Source organism: Lepidochelys olivacea (genome assembly GCF_965140295.1).
Source record: "Lepidochelys olivacea isolate rLepOli2 genome assembly, chromosome: 18".
Lineage (NCBI taxonomy): Eukaryota > Metazoa > Chordata > Testudines > Cheloniidae > Lepidochelys > Lepidochelys olivacea.
In genome coordinates, this window is record NC_140428.1 from 25,618,660 (window position 1) to 25,638,815 (window position 20,156).

Below are 20,156 nucleotides of genomic sequence, written 5' to 3' on the forward strand. Positions count from 1 at the left end.
CTCTGTTTTGTCTCTCTTTGCCTGTGTTGTCTATTTAGATCAGAAGCTTCTCGGTGCAGAGACCATCTCACTGTGTATGTACAGTGCCTAGCACAATGGATCTCAGTGCTTAGAGCCCTCAACTATCATAATTATAGCTGTTCTACTGATACTGTGTTTCATCCTAGCCAAGAAGATTTACAGGATGCTTCACAACAGACTAGGATGTGCCTAATGTCCCTTGTTGGCTGAGCTTGCAAATGCCTTAAACCCAACTCAGCGGCATTTCTCTATCTATAATATTAGAGAGACAAGGTGGGTGAGGTAATATCTTTACTTGGACAAACTTCTGTTGGCGAGAGATACAAGCTTTCGAGCCACACAGCGCTCTTCTTGGGGTCTGGGAAAGGTGCTCCCAGTGTCATGGCAAAATGCAAGGGGGAACAGATTGTTCAGTAGTTGCATTTTCCTGTGATGCTGGGAATACCTTTCCGAGACCTGAAGAAGAGCTCTGGGCTTGTCTGCGCTTACAGCGCTGCAGCTGAACCGGTGGAGCTGCGCCACTGTAGCACTCAGTGAAGACACTACTGCGTGGATGGGAGAGCTTCTCCCTTCGGCGTAGGCCCTGCTTCTTGGGGAGGTGAAACCCTCCTGCTGACCTAATGCTCTCTACACCGGGAATTGGGTCAGTATAACTGTGTCACTCAAGGGTGTGGCTTGTCCGCATGCCTGAGCGATTTAGTTTTACTGCCATAAGTTGGTAGTATAGACCAAGCCTCTGTGTGGCTTGAAAGCTTGTCTCTCACCAACAGGAGTTGGTCCGATAAAATATATTGCCTCCCCCACCTCGTAGGCGTGTCAGTCCCAGGATATTAGACAGACAACACTGCGTAGTATCTGTAACATAACTTTGAATGCTCTAGCTGATCCATTCCAAACCTCACGGCATGTTCGAGGTATAAGTGGCTAGAACCCAACTGATTTGGAGAAAGGGGAAGAAATGGGGGCAGTAGGACACCTCTGCCAGCTCTTTAGCACTGTCACAGCCTCAGTGTGGGAAACTAGTTTTAAGAGCAACCATTCCTGGGGGAATTCTGAGGCTACGACTCATAAGAAATACTAGTTTTTAAGGTGTTTCTCTGAATTCTGCAAAGAGTTTTACCCACCTCTCCAGTGTTAGAGGCCTAGGATATTGACTGCCTGCTGCACAAAATCCATTGACATTGGTGCTAAATGCTGGTGAGAACATGGGGGGCTGGCTGGCTGCATGTGCCTCTGACTCTTCCATAGACAATGTGTAGGCTCTCTTTACAATGGGTTGTGTGTGGGGAAGCAACTGTAATATGCAAACTGTGTTCGATTTTATTTCTAGCTGGAGAATATAGCAAACCAAATATTGCCACAAAGAATGGTGGAAAAGTGTCACTAACAATTGATTGTCAATGCAGACAGGCTACAAAAGCTTAAAGGAAAGGCACGAGAGTACTAGAAACTAAACGGTTTCAGAGTAACAGCTGTGTTAGTCTGTATTCGCAAAAAGAAAAGGAGTACTTGTGGCACCTTAGAGACTAACCAATTTATTTGAGCATGAGCTTTCGTGAGCTACAGCTCACTTCATCGGATGCATACCGTGGAAACTGCAGCAGACTTTATATACTAAACTAAACGGTGTATCATAAGATCCTGTTGTATTAATATGCAGATTACCTCATGCTCCTTTACCTTCTCAGACTAAAATAAGATCTGGATGCTTGTCTGGGCTCATTTTGTTACAAATCCTTCCCCCCCCCATGGAAAAGCTCTTTCATTTATTAAGTCATCCTCCAAGTGATAATGCTCAGCAATGAGGATAAAGGGGGTGATTTGTTTTTCCAGGACAAAAAAAAGGACCCTTTTCCCTCCAAGAGTCTGATTGTAACTAACTAACTAACACAAATGATCTTCCACTGACCATCTCTAACGAGCCACCCACCTCTCTTGTTCTTCTAGTCTCCATTGACTCCATGCAGGAGGTGTGTGAGGGGAAGCAGTCGGAGATCTTCCAGCGCTACGCCGATGGCAGCTTCGACCCCAACTGCTGCTTCAGCATCTATTATGGAGACCACATGGAGTCTCTCGACCTGGTGTCCTCCAGCGGGGAGGAGGCACGCACCTGGATCACGGGGCTCAAGTACCTGATGGCAGGGATCAGTGATGAAGACAGCCTGTCAAAACGGCAGAGGACCAGAGACCAATATCCTTCTGTGCTGTGGGGGAGGGTGCCTAGCAGGGTGGGGCGGTATCACTCCTAAAGGAATTTGTGGAGCTGTCCTTAGTGCTTTATTTCACTGGCAGCAAGTGTGAGGCATAGGATTGCACAACAAGTCCTATCATATGTTCCTGTTCCCATGGGGCCCTACACAACCGAGTATGGGGTGCAGCGTTCCATGCTCTATTTCATCCCAGAGCAGATTCCCACTTCTGCGCGCTCCCATTTAGATCCCCTCCTCCAGTCCAGCCCACACACCCGCTCTCCTGTTATCTGTGTCTCACCCACGCACATCCTGAAAAAGCCAGGGGGATATTTTCAAAGGCACAAATTAAGTGCATGACTCCCATTGACGTTCAGTGGGAGATGGGCTCCTACCTGCCCTTTGTGTCTTTGCCAATACCCTTAGCGGGTAGTTTTCAGCCTTCTGGGCTGAGAATAAGGGGCAAATGAGTGAGAGAGGCTGGGGGGTGGAGAAGGTGGGTTCTGTGTCCTATCACTGGTTGTCATCCTGCAGGAAAGTCTCAACAGCTGACACTTTGCATGTCAAAAGTCCTTCATTAGGATTAGAGGCTTGTGCTAGGCATATGGTGAAGGGAGAATGGAATTTTAAAAAAATAGAGGGCCACATTCTGCCTTCAGTTAGACCCTGTGCAGCCGTATCTATCTCTGCAGGTTGCAGAATTCAACCCTAAGTTTATATTTGTTCAGAGCTTAAAGCCATTTCTCATTGTGTATCTGTGGGTATATAGCCGGTGCTGCTGCTGAGGAGATTCACATGAGCAGGATTTTAATAGGCATCATTTAAAGCGCACGCGCAAGCAGACCAAAATCCTCTCCCCACATCTTAACATCAGGGACCGGAGAAAATTGTATTCATGGACAAAACTACATCAGACCCCCAAATCAGGCAGTGAGATCCTGGCTTGGGGCTGCTTCTGAGATGCTAAAGGCCCCATCACTCTCTGCTTATTGCAATTCCTGGATCACTCCGCTATGCTGGGCTATTGCAGGGTATCTGCTGTGGTCACCACTGGAAGACAGAATTTGCTGCCAGTGCCCATACAGTGAGATTTCTCCGAGATGCCATCATTTTCTTTCCCTGTATTTAGAATAGGAAACAGATTGTAGACTTGCCAAATATTGTCCCTTTGGTAATGGCCACTGTACGGTATCTCTGATGTTAACTCTGGCAGGTAGGAAGCCTTTGCTGCTTATTAGATCCTGTTCTGTAGAGGAAAGCCTGTCCCCTGCTATTGCATGTAGCCGCCTATTGTTATTTCCTTGTACAGGGAATGTTCTTGTGCTGGTGAGAAGAAAAGGGCATTGGGGTCCCTTTAGCTAACTGCTGCAAGGCAACGTTAGGTCGAGCAGTCTGAGATCCTGGCCTGGGAAAGAGGCACCATAACAAGGTGTGTAACAAACTGTCAGCCTTCAGGAAGGCTGCAAAGAACTTCAGCTTTTTTGGGGACCAATAACCTGTTTAACAAGCACCAGCCAGGAAAGGTGCTGGGAACCTGTTAAAAGCTTGTATACAGTACCTGACGTGCATTTGCATCCTTTGGATTAGGGGGTTTTTATATCCAGCTTAGGCTGTCAGGGTTCCCAGTGACAAATCTAGTTCATGGGCAATAAAGCTGCTTTTATTGTTTTTCTAGTTAAGCTATCTTTGGTTAGATAGTAAGAAAACCTTTCTAACTATAAGTGTGGTTGAGCTCTGGAAAAGGCTTCTAAGGGAAGTTGTGGAATCCCTGTCAATGGAGGTTTTTAAGAGCAGGTTAGACAGACACCTGTTGGGACAGTCTAGGTTTAGTTGGTCCTGCCTCAGCACAGGGGCTCAGACCTGATGACCTCCTGAGATCCCTTTCAGCTCTGTTTCTTTGATTTTTATGTGTGGTTTACAGCCTCAGTAGAAAGTCCACTAGTCTGTAGTGCTACGGCTGTGCCGCTGTTCACTTGCAGCGTTGACACTTTCTGCGGTGAGAGAGGGGGATTTTCCACCACTGTAATAAATGTACCACCTGGAGAGGGGGTAGCTAGGTCAACAGAAGGTGATTTTAGTGGTCAATGGAAGTATCTACTTCCATTTACCTAGGGGTGTCTATACTGGGGGCGCAGAGCAGCTTAACTACGTCTCTCCGGGTGTGAATTAGGTCCACGTACGTTTTAGGTATAGACTGGGCCTAAATAATGTTCAGTAAGGTTCCTTGATGCTCCATTGCCTTCCTTAACTCCAATTAAATGTGGTTGAAGCAAACCTTTGATGAGGCCGATAAGAATGGTGATGGCAGTTTGAGTATTAACGAGGTGCTCCAGCTGATGCACAAACTGAATGTGAACCTCCCCCGACAGAAAGTCAAGCAAATGTTTAAGGTAAGACGTGAGAATGATCATTTCTAAGGGAAAAAGGGCTGAGCTGCAGAGATCTAATGTGCAACACGGCAGGAGAGAGAGTAAATGCTTCGCTAGCAAATTCCTTTTCGTTTCCTCAGTGGATACTGCATTGTGCATTTCAGCAAGTCGGAGAGAACTTTGGAAACAAAGGGGTCGTTAGTAAATTCTTAGCTGCAAAAGGAAAAGATACTTGCACCAAGTTGCTTCTGGAGTTTTACAGTGTAAGGACAAGCACAGCGCATCTGCCTCTGTCAGCTTCCGTGCCCTTCCCTCCTGTGCTCGGGGCCGGATTCCGATACCCTTATTTGCATTGAACCATGCCTTCTCACTGGAGGAATCTCAATCTCCATCATGGGAGGTTTTTTGGAGCAGGTTAAACAAACACCTGTCAGGGATGATCTAGATAATACTTACCCCTGCCATGACTGCAGGGGACTGGATTAGATGACCTATTGAAGTCCCTTCCAGTTTTATGATTCCCCTAACTCCAGAAGTAAGGAACTCAATAGGACCACTCATGGAGTAGGGTGATACCCTTTCTCTCACAGAGTATCAAAATTTAACCAGTATTGTTATAAACCTGGTCTTCTATGGCCATTGGTTTGATTATCCTTCATCATTTCCAGCTGTGAAGTGACATGGGCATTCTTCCATGTGCAATGGACTGCTCATTTGGTGATGGTGACTAGGTGTACTGTGCTCGCAAACCATGTGCTTCATCCAAAAGCCAGCTGCTACCAAGTAATTTCTGTTACTAGACCTATTGCTCTACAAATACCTGGGGAGCCTTTTCGAAGTTTGAAAGGAAGAAATGACTCCGAAGGAGTACTATGGGAGGCGAATGCAGATACAAATTTAAAGATCCTATGGATTGACTGAGAAACACGTTAAATAGCAGAACCTGGATTTAGGTCCAACCTGGATTTAGGACTATGAAAGCGACCCACTCTAAGGGGCTACGTTTCCATTGTCCTGATCTGTAGCTAAATCCCCATTTCACTAACCTAATTGTCCTAATTTTTAATGGTCAAGCAAAGTGCTGTTGCTAAATAAGGTGAAGTGACTCACGCATGATGCCAGGTGCTGTTGGCAAACAGGGAGGTCATTGCATTTCTGTAGACAGCTGCTTGGGGTGATTACTGTGTGCAACAGTGGGGCTGTGGCTTCACCTTCCTTCTCTGTGATTCCCTTTCCTCCCTTTTCACTGTGCCTCTTCTTCTTTAAGTTTGGCCTAGAATTAGGTCACATGAGTTGCTGAGACATTATCTCCCTCTTGACTCCAGGGATCTCTCTTGGCATTTCCTCCTCTCTTCAAAGTGCTCTGACTGTTCTTTCAAATGAAGTCTTAATCCTCCTGCCAAATCTCTGAGTAATTATGACTGGCCTGCTCCCTTTCGCACAGCACTTTGTGAAATGCACTGCTTGTAGTGGGTAAATTATGGGACGCCAGGTGATGTGCCCAACCTTTCTCCTCCGATATGCTCAGTGCTTCACCCAGAATACGTCACTCCTACTTAGTGGAGAAGGAAAAGTTCTCTCTGTGGTTGGGCTTGGAGTCGATCTCTGTTTAAATGTCCACTTGAGTTGGGCTAAAACGCTCTTGTAGATGTTCCGGCTAAGGGGAGCAATGAGTGAGGTGAAAGGAACTGATTGTCTGCGGGGAGAGGGAGTGTGTAAGTAAGAGAGATTGAGAATGTGATTGGCTTAATACAGGGGATAACTGGCTGTCCAAATTCTTGCTATTTTTGTCCTGCTGTTGAAAATATGCCCTTAAGCTGTCAGGCAGTAAACCCAGAAGCCCACCAATGGGACCCTCTTTTTGTATGTGCAAGATGGGGAGAGAAGGGGTTAGTCTCCTTAGGAGCTGAATTGTGGTCCTCGGTGGTGAATTCTGTATACATGGGCAGCTACTCGGTGTGGTGGTGAACCTATTAAGCTAGTTTTTAATTACAATTCAGACTAGACATGAGCCATCACCCCAGGGATGATAGTGAATGAAGAGAAGTTTGTTTTTTTTTAAGATGTGGCATTAGTGTTTTTTCAGGAGCCCTGAATCTGAGATCTGCTCTCTAGTTCTGTTGGGCTGTGCCTGTTCTGACCATCATCACGGTACTTGTGTACTAATCTGTCTTGTAGAATATGGACCAAATCCATTTTGGAAGCTGTAGCTTGATTATAATTATTTCCTTTAAAAAGCCTCAAATCATGCTAATAACAGGTTTCAGAGTAGCAGCCGTGTTAGTCTGTATTTGCAAAAAGAAAAGGAGTACTTGTGGCACCTTAGAGACTAACCAATTTATTTGAGCATAAGCTTTCGTGAGCTACAGCTCACTTCATCGGAGCTGTAGCTCACGAAAGCTTATGCTCAAATAAATTGGTTAGTCTCTAAGGTGCCATAAGTACTCCTTTTCTTTTTGCAAATCATGCTAAGACATTCACAGAAAACATAACTTACATCCTAAATAAAGTCATCGCATAACAGATGGCTGCTGGAAGAACAAAAGCAGTCAGGAAACTTGACTACAGTAAGATCTTTGTTCATTAGAATGAGATGTTGCTGACCTCTGGGTCTTGCATGTTTTGTTTAAAATCTACGCTGCTGGTAAGATGCAGAGGATTCCTCCAAAAGTTCCCTGATCAAGGAAGGACATTTGTAAGGTGCATGTGTTTTAGAATCACATCCTGTCCTGGGGTCAAGTCCTCAGCTGGTGTAACTGTCCTAGCCCCATTGACAGCAGCTGAGGATCTGTCCTCTGAAGCCTTCATAGTGGAGAACTTAACAAGTTATATCTCCCATTTATACAGCAACGTTGTTTCTTAAAGTCTGGTTTGGTGATAGACTTCTCTGCAGAGAAGTGTAAAGTCTGGTTCTTTTATATCCAAAGACATTCACTGGCCAAAAAAAAAAATTTAAAAAAAAATTTAAACCTACTCGATATTTGATAACTTTCTGCTAAATTGCTTTACCAGGGTTTCCTGTTGGGGCAGCCAGACATCAAAGATAATATTGCTAGATATGGCCAAAGCATGTATGACTGTTGCAGAGAAATCTTTCTTGACCTACCTGGTGATCTGAAGTCCAGTCACCGACTTGGTGTCCTCTGATCACACCTGCTACAATCTCTGTTTTTGTTGGAGTGTTGTATCAGGTGTGCAGACGCTCATATATGTCATGTTGACACAGCTACAACACTGCATACATGCCTGTTGCAATGCAGATAGCTGCTCCTTTGCAGTTAGTTCTGCTGTTGTCCTTGGCCCACTTTATTGTCTAATTGAATAGGAGAGGATTAAGGATACATCTGTGCCTCCACACCAATGATCAAAAAGCTGATTGTGCATGGGACCCTGCTGTGAATGAAGTCAATGCGGTGTTTTTATAGTAGGCAAACAACGGCAGCCTTTGCTGTATGCCATGTGCCTCAGAAACATGCCAACAGTAGCAGAATTTTAAAGAGGCGGCTTTGCTGTTGATGATGTGCTGGAGATTGGAGAGAAGGGATGTTTTCAAAAAATCTAAATGGTGGGATTTCAATGGAGCGCGGCACCCAGTTCCCAATGACCATCTGAGATTTTGGGCTCCATCGAAATCCAGCCTAAATCAATTTATCTTAGATGCTTACATGGCCCCCGTTACAGTAGTATCTGAGAACCTCAGTCTTTAATGTTGTTACCCTCACAACACTCCAGTGGGGTAGGGCAGTGCTATTATCCTCATTTTACAGATAGGGAAACTGAGGTAGACCAAGTCACTTGTCTAAGGTCACATGGAAAATCTGTGGCAGGGTAGGGAATTGAACCGAGGTCTCCCAAGTTCTAGATCTGTGCCCTAACCACAAGACCATCCTTCCTCTTTTACCATTTGTCCAGGTAGTGTCTCCAGCTCCTGTGCAGACTTGTACAGCTCTTGTACAGACTGCAACCGGTTTAAGATTCAGTGGTGAAAGATTTCTCTCAAAGTCCATCCCTTCATCTTCCAAGAGTTTTTCTATCCAGACTTCTGGACTCTCTGTGGTTGTGCTGGTCCAACAGGACTGGAATGAGGCTGCCTTGACATAGTGGGCCTCTCCTCTCGCTCTGTAGCGAGACAAATAAGGAATCTGGGCGTCATAGCCAGTGTTAAATTGCCTTGGATCTGTATATGTAATCAGTTGGGTAAAAACCATTCCAAAGCTGCAGTCAGGGGAAATGCAGTTGAGGCACAATACGGTTTGAACTGTTACCAGATTCCTTTGAAATCCTAGTGTGGTGGTCACTGTGCCATGAGACCTTGTTTGACTGAGCTCAGATGCTTTGCGTCTCCGTGGGGAGGAGCCCCCAAATGATCTTCCAGTAACCATTCAGGAGCAGGCAGTGCCAATCTCTGTAGTCCGGTGTTCCCAGGTATGTTGTCTAGGGATGTCTGTAACTTGGGCTTTTGGGTTCTCTCACGGCTGCGTGACCGTAGACAAGCCTCTTACTTCACTGTGGGTGACATGCAACCCTGTGCAGAGGGCTAGACACTGCTTCAATCCTATTTGCAGGGCTTAAGTGGTGCATGGATTCACTGTCTGGGCAGTGCATTGAGATCCTTGAATGAAAGGCACTAGGAAAATGGATTCACTACTAGTAACAATAACAACTAGTCATAACATTGCCCTAGGGCGGGAGCAGAGCTCAGAAGAAAGAGTCCAGCCTAGATTTTTCCTTTGCAATGCAGACCCTGTCTGAATAGGTATCGTCACTCACGGAGAGCCCTTACTGTCCCATCCTGAGCTGCCTGTATTGTTTACACTCAGAGTGGCTCCTTTGGCAGTGGGGTAGCTGCTGGTGTGACCAGCAGAAATCAAGTCAGTCAATCCGTTTTTTACAGAGATCCCAGCCGGAACAAAAACACCCGTCCCCAGCTGGGTTTCCCAGCCCTCAGTACCCATTCTGGATTCCTCTCCTTCCACTCTTGCTCATGCAACAGGGGAGGGAAAGAAAGGCAAAGTTAATCTCTTGCTTACTGGAAAGCAGCACTACCCTCACACCCGCCACCAGCAGCCTTTGTGGATAGACTTTTTGGCCTTTGATTTTGGTTTTTGCCTTGAGTTTTTTAGGAAAATGAGAAGGGGAGGCAGGGGGAAGGTGGCACTTTGGAAATGATCTGTCTTGATTCTGGGGAGAGAAGAAGATGCCTCTGGATTCCTTCCCCTGCCTCATGACTGTGGTAGCAGATTTATTCCAGTGCCTCCGGGCAGAAAATATTTTTAGCCTGCAACTCTTTCTGCTGTGTTTTCTTCATCCTGCGGACAGCTGATGCTAAAGCCTGCCCTGCTGTCTCTTGTGTCCAATGTAGATTCCTCTATGGATATACAATGGTAGGATGTGCTCAGCTGGAGCATGGAAAACAGAATGGCTCTGTGGCTTGCAGCAGCGCAGGGTCTGGGGGAGGGACGGAGAAGCTATTGCAGAGGCTGAGAACCCTCCAGCAACTGCAAAATACAGGTTACCCTGGCATATACTATACCTGTAACTTCAGTGTCTCTGGTGCCCTGCAGGTATAGAAATTGCTGCACTGATAACCACTCACAGCTAAAAGATGGAAACACCAGGGCAGGAGCTGCTTATAGTGATGTCTTTCAGCCATAAACTTCACACACCCAGCAAGTCTGTGTTACTGAATAAAGTCTTGGATGAATAAAATAGGAGGGATTTTAAAACTCTGGGCTGAGGCTTTTTTTCAAAGGTGCCCTGGGGATTTGGGCACTTTGTTCCCCTGGTCAGCTTGGCCATCACAGCCCTGACCTTTGTAACAATTGGCACTGTTTCAGATTAATAAAATTCACGTGCAAATGGAAACTTAATAGGTGTGTTCTGGAACTTGTGCACTAGTGCAAAGTCTGGGGATACCTGTCAACGAAGAAATTAGCTTGAACTGCATGGAAACACTTGTAACCTAGTTAGGTTGTGGCCAGCCCTGCACATTAACTTAAAGGTTTTCCTCATCCTCCCTACACCGCATTCCTGACACACTTGCATCCACGTGCTCAGAGAATGCAAGGACTACGAGAGTCTGTAGCACCTCTGGGGGTGCTGGGTTCCTCAGGGGGTGTGGTAGGGTTTCTGACCCTAATCCAAGCCACAGAAGGCCATTAAATGCTGGCCTGTGGAATCATGTCACCCTCTAGTGGCTGCCCTGCTACCCACAGCTAAGGGAGAGTTTCCTAGAAATCCCAGGCCAGCTGGAGGGAAGGAGTCCAGGCCCATCTCCAAGGAGCATGTGTTACTCTGGCTGGTAACTGTCTTAGCTCAGTGCCTGGCTTCATTCTGCTCCTCTTGAACGGATGTTACAGGCACCACGCTCCCCCTGCACTGCAGGACGCATTGCTGCTTAATGGACCCACCACTGGGAATGAAAAGACTTTTTTTTTTTTTTTGGTTTTTGCCTTGAGTTTTATAGTTGGTTTTTTTTTTTTTTTTTTGCCTATGAGGAGGGGAGGCAGGGAGAAGGTAGCACTTTGGAAACGATCTGGCACTGGAGATCTGCGTTCTATTGCTGGCCCTGTCACTGGCCAGCTGGCTGACCTTGGGCAGGTCCATTCCCCTTGTGCCTCAGTTTTCCCCATCTGCAAAAGGGGGTGATGATACTGGCCTCCCTGGATGGTGGTGTTACTGCCGGATGCAGCGTCGCAGGAGGCGAAGAAGCAGCTTCTCCCCAGTGCAGCCTGCTGAGCCACGCTCCACACCTGAGCGCCTCTAACCAGGCGGGGCCTGAGTGCCTTGTGAGCATCTTTACCTTGAGCTGAAAGCAAGTGTGCTGAGTGCGTACACACGTCTAGGTACCCCAGCTTTAGCCCAATGGGCCCATGCACCTCAGTGCATTTCCTTCCATTTGGGGGCAGATGCCAGGCTAAAAAGCTTTGTAGAAACATATACGTGTCCGCACCTGCAACAAGAGGCCCTTGTCAAAAGCTTGTTTTTGAACAAAGGCTCTTCCCTCCCATGGCAATGGGAAGATAATACTCATACATCTATTAATATGCACGCTGCCTGGCAGCACTATAATCTGCTGATCCCTGTGTTATTAGACCCTGTGCACCATGGACTTCTGCTCCACTGAGAATCCTGTCCTTTCATCAATTGTGCTGGACTGTAATGAGGCTTTTGGAGCGGGGCAGGGGGGACATGGTGTCTCTGTACAAGCAGAACATTTTAATAATGTTTTAATAAAACTTCTTTGCAATGCCAGCAAATACCACACTCACAAATGCAGCACTGTGGAAAACAAAATTTCAGAAACTCATTAAAATTAGTGGATTAAAGGGAGTTGCTTTCTAGGATAAATCATTCGGATTAACTGGAGCCAAAGGGTAGAGACTGGTATAACTTCTGTGACCAGAGAATGGGTTTCTACTAGTAGCATGCTAGACTCTTGTCTTAATAGTTTCAGATGAATGGCAATAATTAGAAATCCTGTTAAGGGAGGAAAAAATGGATGAGCCTTTTCCATATGAAAGTGTATAAATGAGAGCAGCCTGGTCTGAATTATGGATGTAATTGGTGTTCTGTGATATAAAATTCCTGATATTAAGCAGCCTTGAATTGCCTAATCAAAGCAGAAATCTCTGCCTTGGTTAACGAAAGAGCTAAACAGAACGTTGTTAAAACTAACATTGTATATCATACATGGGGTTTGAAGGCAGTCCCCTTGGGTTCAATTTTTCTAATTAATATCCTTTCACTGACTTGGATGAATGCCTGCTTTTATTAAAGTGCTGTATTTTCATTCTACCCAGAACTTTATTTTTAAAGGAGATGAATGTTGTGTGTTTGCGCCCCCCCGCTGCCCCATTCATTCATGGTGGTGGGAGGAAACAGTGCAATTTTATTATTAGCAAGGTTTTGCTCACAAGTGCATTCAGATATGTTTCACTGGGCTCCTTTAATAAGTTCAGTGTCTCTGCATTGATTGACCTGTTTTATATTGGTGTCTAATTCTATTAACCATTTCAGAGCCTACACAAAATTTGGCTTCAGTGTTGTAGTTGCTACAATTCTAGAGTTGTTAAAGTGTCAGGCTGCTAAATAGAAATCTAACATCCAGGGCAATCAAGAGTTAGAAAGTGTGTGTGGATTCCTTGGGGGCTGAGAATAGACTAGGAAGCTGATAATGTATCGCTGATAACCTATTGAGTGTCTCTCTCTAAGTAAATCAAGGATTTTCAGTTTTGCCGTGTTCCTGGAGAACTAGCTGAGCATGGGTACTTAACCCTGGGGCTCCTAAATGGAATTTGTGCTGTTAGTTCAGTGCTGTTTGTCCATGGTCTTGGTGTGCTGTTGTCCATCGTCTTGAGACGTTTCCCAACTAACTGATAAAACTGCAGCCTTCATGGCACCAGCCCAAGGGAATGCAGCGAAGAAGTATTATCTGGGCTGTACAAGAAGCCTGAAACTTTGTCTCTGATCTGTAATGTGCTTAGGTTTGTCTACAGCAAAAATGTGCAAAGCAACCAGCTGACAACTCAATTGCTGGAAAACAAAGTGGGGGATGTGGGAGGAGCTCAACATTAAAGCAGGTCTGTGGAATCTTCAGTCCTGACACTATGCGAGACACACACATCCTGGCTTGATAATGCAGCAGTTTAATTCCAAAGGACAATCTCTGAAAGGGATGGTTAAGCTCTGTATGGTAAATGAGCACAGGCGTCTTACACTGGGAAATAATGTATGCAATGTTGTTGTAGCTGTGTCAGTCCCAGGATATGAGAGAGACAAGGTGGGGGAGGTAATATTTTTTATTGGACCAACTTCTGTTGGTGAGAGAGACAAGCTTCCCAGCTACACAGAGTTCTCTTTCAGGAAAGGAAACAATGAGGAGTCCAGTGGCACCTTAAAGACTAACAGATTTATTTGGGCATAAGCTTTCATCGGTAAAAAACCACTTCTTCAGATGCATGAAGTGAAAATTACAGGTACAAGCATAAATATACTGGCATGTGAAGACAAGGGAGTTACCTTACAAGTAAAGAACCAGTGATGACCAGGCCAATCCAACTCCTCGTTGTTTTTGTGGATACAGACTAACACGGCTACCCCTCTGATACTTTCAGAAAGGAGTCGGTTAGCACCATCCTAGCAAGATAATTACTGAGCAAATTTTTGATTCTCTCTTCAAACTTTTTCTTTCTCTCTCATGCTCCTGCAACAAGACACATTTCCCATTTTGTCTAGCCAGTGGGTTGATTCTCCAGCCTCACTGACAGGCACATTCATAAAAATGGGACCAAGTGAGAATAAGGATGGGAAGTGCTGATTCAGAGCTATCCTAAAAGATCCGCACATGTGGCATCTGACTGGATAGTGCATTGTTCTGCCTGCCATCTGCCAAACTGCCAGCTGCATTTTCTCATAGTCTGAAATGGAGGTGTCTGGAGTTGTCACCTAAGGGTATGACCACACCGCAGTGAGGAGGTATGTAGATATACCCAAGCTAGCTTACATCTAGCTAGATAAAAAGCTAGCTCAAGGAACAAGAGCAATGAAGCCATAACAGCATAGGTGGCTTCCTGCGCCCTGGCTACATACTTACGCAGTAGTTATTCTGCTGTTGTTACTTGAAGTCGCTTTGATCTACCCATGCTGCAGTCACACCTCCTGATTGCAGTGTAGACATACACTGAGTAGCTCAACATTCCTATACTTGTCTGCCCAATTGAGTCTGAGGATGCTGGACTAGCTGTTCCCTAAACCATCTGCGAGAACCCTTCTCCGTTCGAATGCTTGGTGAGGTCTGACCTGACCGCTGCACCTTTGGTGGGAGATGTTCATTGGACTGAGATCTTCCAGAAGAGTATTTTTCAGGGGGGCCACGCTCAACAAACAAAATTCAGATCGGAGTTTGGATTTTAAGCATTCTTAAGCTTTTGATGGGTTCTGGTCTGTGAATGTTTTGGTTCAGGCTGATGTCTAAATGTTTTGCCTTCCTATATTTCTCATAGTTCGTCTATGGCTGATAGTGGCCCTGAATTTTACAGTAACTGCAGCAGAAATGTGCACTGGCTGACTCGGATCAGCAGTACTACAAACCTATTCAGCAGCTGTCTTAGCTTTTCCCCTGGCATCATCAGTATGTATGCCTTACTGGAGACTTCAGAGCCTATTCCTAAGCATCACCCAGATACAATCAGATAATGTGTCATCAGACAAAGCGACTGAGCCCTGCGGCCTTCAAGGGGCTCTTTTTAATTCTTATGATTTACTCGTTGATTTTTTTCTTCTTCCTCCTCTCCTCTTCATAACAGCTGCTCAACTTTAATTGAAACTTCAGTGTTGATGTGGTGGACTCTACACTGAAGCACTGAGCTGCATTCAGATTCCTCTCGCTGTTTAGGAGATCTGCTGGCTGTTCTGGATGGCTGGCTTTTTTTCATTATACTCCAGTCGTCTTATGCCATTGTATTGACTTTACTCTGCCTTATCTGCCCTGCTCATTAAACAGAGCTCGTTTTGCATATTTCATATGCCTGCATTGTACGAAGTATTTTTCCCTCTATCTGCCCATCATAGACTGTTCCTAATTTAATTTTTAGGGAGGGATTAGCCATGGGAAGGGTGGACCATTCGTTCTCAATAATCTTTTTAAAACTCTGCCATTGGTATTGCTCAGCCCAGCAGCTCTGGGAGATTTGATTAGTCCTTTTCATTAGGCACAAAACCTTATGCCTCACATCAGCGGTTCTTTTTTTATGAGACACTTTATGGCAGTGGAGCTCCCCTCTATTCAGTTTGTGGGTGTGAGGGGTCTTTTCACAGCTAGCTTCCATAAGCTGACATGCAAATGAACAGCCATATTTACTCCGGCCACTTTTGTGGGTGGGTCGGTGGGGTCAAGGGGAATAGTGGTACAATACACATCTGTAGAATTTCTGCCTGTGCTTTCTTTAGGCTTGCAGCTTGTTGTGGGTAGAAATCTGAGTTCTTTAATTGACAGATACCTAGCTGCAGTCACAAATCAGGTGCATAGCCCCTGCATGGTTGGACTTTGTACGTTGTGCATTTCAAAAATACAGGTGCAATTTTTGCCATTGCATGTTTTGTCTACCAAAAAAAAGTTACCCTTTAAAAATCAGATCTCATACAAATTGCTCCCCCACCACACACACCCCCAATCAATAGAAAAATCATTGAGACTCTTGCCTAGGGCACGGAGCTGGGTTTTGTTTGGTTCTGATCATGGCGGTTCCACTGACTGCATAGGCATCCCTGGGGCTCACTTCACCCGTCTGTAGAATCACTGGCTGTAATGTATTTACTTCACATGTTCTTGTGAGGCTCAATGCCTGTAACGGGCTTTTGAGACTGCTGGATGAAAGGCACGCTAGAGGTGCATCGTGAATGGCAATCCAAATGCCAAACCTCTTGTCCGTCTGTAATTCTCCACACTTCTCCTGTCATGCTCCCCTCTAATTTTAGGATATGTTAGTCCAAAAAGCAGGGGCTCCCTTTAATAGAGAGCAAGAGGACTGAAGTGAAGGAGAGGACCAAGAGTCACAGTACTCCTTGAGACTTATGGGTAACGGAAATAGGAGCTGATCTATATTCCAGAGGACATCAGAAAGCATTATTGCACAGGAGTTCTGTGTCATTAGCACTAATGGAGCGTGAGGCCTGCGTGGTGGCAGAGTGAAAATGGAATCAGATTTTTGTACTCAAAGCAGTTATAGGTGTAAACCAACTCTTGATAAACTGGCAATGCAGTTAAGATACAATGTGAAATTGCTAATCCAAACTGATGTGTGGTTATTTTGGTATTGTCAAAGCTGAATTCCAACAGGCTCTGATATCTTGGCATTTGCTGACATGGGACTATATTTGCACTTCATCCAGCTTTAAAATCCTGTGAAGAATCCTGTTGTTGATGGGTTGCAAAGGGGAAAAAGTGCTTCTCCCATTTGAAACATCAGAGCAATGATTCTCAACATGTGGCCCGTGGGCCGCTTGAGGGCCAATCAGCACGCAGCTGCTGCCCATGTGACATCCTCAGGGCTATACAGGTAGTATTGGATGCGGTAAATAGGTTGAGAATTATTTCATCAGAGGATAATTAGGGACAATGTAATGGGGAGAATTGGCTCATTTTCTGTGGTGTGGTTTGTTTGGGATTTTTTTTTTTATGGCTACTTTGCTTCAAGGGATATTTTCACACTCCTGTATCTCCATGTATTTCTAATTGATGAATAATGTTTTTTTTAATTAGCGTTTTCACAAAGTGTGCCAAGGGAGAAACATGCTGAATGAATGTACAACATCTCTGGAGATGGGGTGTGTGGCTCACTGAATCCTATAGCTATACAGAAGAAGTATGGCCTTGTGGTTAAGGCACTGGCCTGAGAGGCTGAGGATCTGGGGTCTATCCTCAGCTCTACGGTATACTTTATGGTGCCTTATTTTCCTTCAGTAAAATGGGGGAAATATTTGCTGTTCCATCATTTGTCTGTCCTGTTTAGATTGTAAGCTGCCTGGGCAGGGAAGGTCTCTAGTATCATGTGTTTGTACGACACCTAGCACGATGGGTGCAGGAACTCTGCTGGGACCTTTATATGGTATGTATCTCAGTGGCCTCCAGTCACGGACATGCACGCAATTGGCGGTGCTCTAAGGATCAACGATAAGCTTCTGTGTTGGGCCCCACTGGTGCCCTGACACTCACGAGACTGGTCTGGAGCAGCCCCATTTCAGCAGTGATCAAATGGAAGGTTTTGTGCCGGGTAGGCTGGTGCAATTGGTCAAAGAGTGGAGAACTGCTGAGATGTGTAAACTTATTAGGCTGGGTGCCCGAGGGCAGTGTATTTTGCTGCTGCTTTATTTCCTCCGTAGGACCCTATTAAATTAACGTGTGTATGTGTCTCTGCCCTAGGAATTCACAGGCGTGCTCCTGAGCCATGGGCTTCTTGGCAGGATGGTGTTGTTTCTAGTGACCTTCCCAAGACACCACAAGTGTCCCCTTTTTCCTGGACACCTGCATGTCCTCTCCCCAGTACTCAATTGCATAGTGCCCTGCCTCATTGCCATAGATGGGAGAACCCTCCCAATGTGGGGGACCTAGTGAAGACTGCTGCCTCTGGGAAAGTGAGCTCTGGAAGCCTGCATTAAAATGCAGATGTTTGGGAAGGTTAAAAGGGGTGGGGGTGGGGGGGTTGCAAGCCATTCATGATACCAGTTTCAGCCTGGTGAGCCAAATCTTCCTGAGCAGTGTGTTGCTAGGCGAGACTGCATTCAGGTTAAAAATGACTTTCTTGTGAAACACAAGGGTTTGTGTATTTTGGTTTTAGTTTTGGTTTCTTTTTCAATTCCCTCCATTGTAATGATCTTGCTGGGAACCGGGGCACCTTTAACGGCACCTTGCTGTTGCGTATCGCAGGAGGCTGATACGGACGATAACCAGGGCACGCTGGGCTTCGACGAGTTCTGCGCCTTCTACAAGATGATGTCGACGCGGCGTGATCTGTACCTGCTTATGCTCACCTACAGCAACCACAAGGACTATCTAGATGCAGATGACCTGAAGCGCTTCCTTGAGATTGAGCAAAAGGTAGGTGGGCACTGGGGAGAGAAGTGTAGCTTGGGTGCAGAACCCTGGTATCTCTCCCTTAGAAAGCTACAATGTTCCAACCTTCCACTTAAAGGTGACCTTTTAATGGTTCGCTCGTGGCTTCTTCCCAAAGTGGACAGAAACCCTATCAAACCTTGACATTTTATGTGATAACAAGGTCACCTGCAGAGCATGTCCAAACCTGTGCACAGAAACTTCAAGCCTATTGCCACTCGATGTTATTTATCCCAGCTGAGTTCTTGGTTTTGATGTCTTAAAATGGAAAGAGATTCTGATAAGCTAGTGCTACCTCTTTTTCTCTTTATATGCAGCACCCTTGGCAGGTTTGAATAATCGGCCTGCTCATTTAGGGAACATTGGAGAAATTAATACTCTCCATAAACTGGGAGAGCAAAGATGGGCTAACCATCTAATTTAGCATGGAAGATGGATTGTGTTTTACTCCTGTGGATCTCACCTGGTATGTTGATTTCTTAATGATCATAATTTGCACGCCCCACCTAATATCAAAATTGGATGTCATTGTACATAGCGTACTCTGTATGCACTGGACAGCTTTTTTAATTTAATTTTTTAAAGCAGTAATAACTGAGTGCTTTAATTGCGCACAGCAGAGCGTGGGCATGACTCTTGGTGACAGAGGGAATAATCCAAGAAAGAGTTAATGTTTGCCATATGTTTGATTCAAGGCCTCTTCCTAATACTGGTTTATGTTAATTTCATGCTTGTAAAAGAGAAGGACAAACAGAACTGGCCAGAAGCAGGCAGGAGATGGGCAGGTACTATACAAACATGCCATTCATATGTCTGAAAATGTATCCCAAGGTACCCCTTCTGTTGCAGTTATTAGTCTCCCAAAGCCAGAGCCTTCTGATCAGGCCAAACTCCATATGGCCTAGAAAAATGCATCCGTGTCCACCTCAGACCACTGAATTCACCTTTCCCATTTTCAGTGACTTTTTGAATAAAGATTTAGTTTCACGCTACAGACTGTAATATGGTTGAACAAACAATTGTCACTGTAGGAACATGTTTTGCAGTATCACACCTACCAGCTGCTTTGATGGGCCCTGCCTCACGAGCTTGGTTCACGATGGTTTTTACTCTACTAGACACTTATTACTGGAAAGATACATGGCTAGCTTTATAACTAAGCATGACTGTAAGGTTTCTGACCAGCCCCCTGGGTTCTAAATCGGCCATGTTTTAATTCTGTGGGTGGGATGAATTTTTACATTTGTTTCAAGTAGAGAGCATTTCCGAGGTGTAATTGAAAAGTTTAGTAGCTACCTACGTCTGGCCACTCCAATCACGGGGCATGTGGGGCACTCAGACAATTGGGTGACTTAGACAAAAGCCACTGATACCACTTCAGGCCTGGTGTGGATGTTTCCTGGAATCTCCTTATTCCCTCCCTATCTCCCTAATGCAGATCATTCTGCTGTAGCTTCCCTCCTTCCCCTTACTTTTCCTTTAGAAAAATCCTGCAGACATGTGGCTAGATGGAGACATTTGACTCTTTCCAGTATGAGAGATGGGAGTGGGAGGTAATATCTTTTACTGGGCCAACATCTGTTGGTGAGAGAGACAGGCTTTCACAGAGCTCTTCTTCAGGTCTGGAAAAGATACCCTGAGTGTCACAGCTAAATAAAAGATGGAACAGATTGTTTAGCATAAGTAGTTAATACACATTTCAAGGGACCATTCAATTGTTAACACCTCTCCAGTTATCACCTTCCCAGTATGAGGCAACCTGATCCAGTGGTGATGTTTTTGCCTCTGTCTCTGTCTTGCTGCATGGCCTTGTGGGTAGAGTAATGAAGTGATTTGCTTACTGGAGGGTGGCCATCTTTCCCAGGCTTATTGAGAGGATTCACTGCTGGCTTGGATAGCCCTTTGGAGATAGAAAGGACTAACTGTTTGGTCCTTCTCTTGCCACTCTAGTGGGTTTTACAAGCC

At 45.3% G+C, this 20,156-nt stretch overlaps 1 protein-coding gene across 3 annotated transcripts in view; it reads left to right on the forward strand.

Moving 5' to 3' along the window:
- Positions 1–20,156, forward strand: part of PLCH2 (phospholipase C eta 2) — a 314,798-nt gene that overhangs the window by 217,364 nt on the left and 77,278 nt on the right. For all 3 annotated transcript variants that reach the window (XM_084651981.1, XM_084651979.1, XM_084651980.1), the window contains 3 exons: positions 1,969–2,212; positions 4,471–4,600; positions 18,006–18,176. In XM_084651981.1, coding sequence (XP_084508107.1) covers positions 1,969–2,212; positions 4,471–4,600; positions 18,006–18,176 — 545 coding nt within the window. The remainder of the gene's footprint in view (positions 1–1,968; positions 2,213–4,470; positions 4,601–18,005; positions 18,177–20,156) is intronic.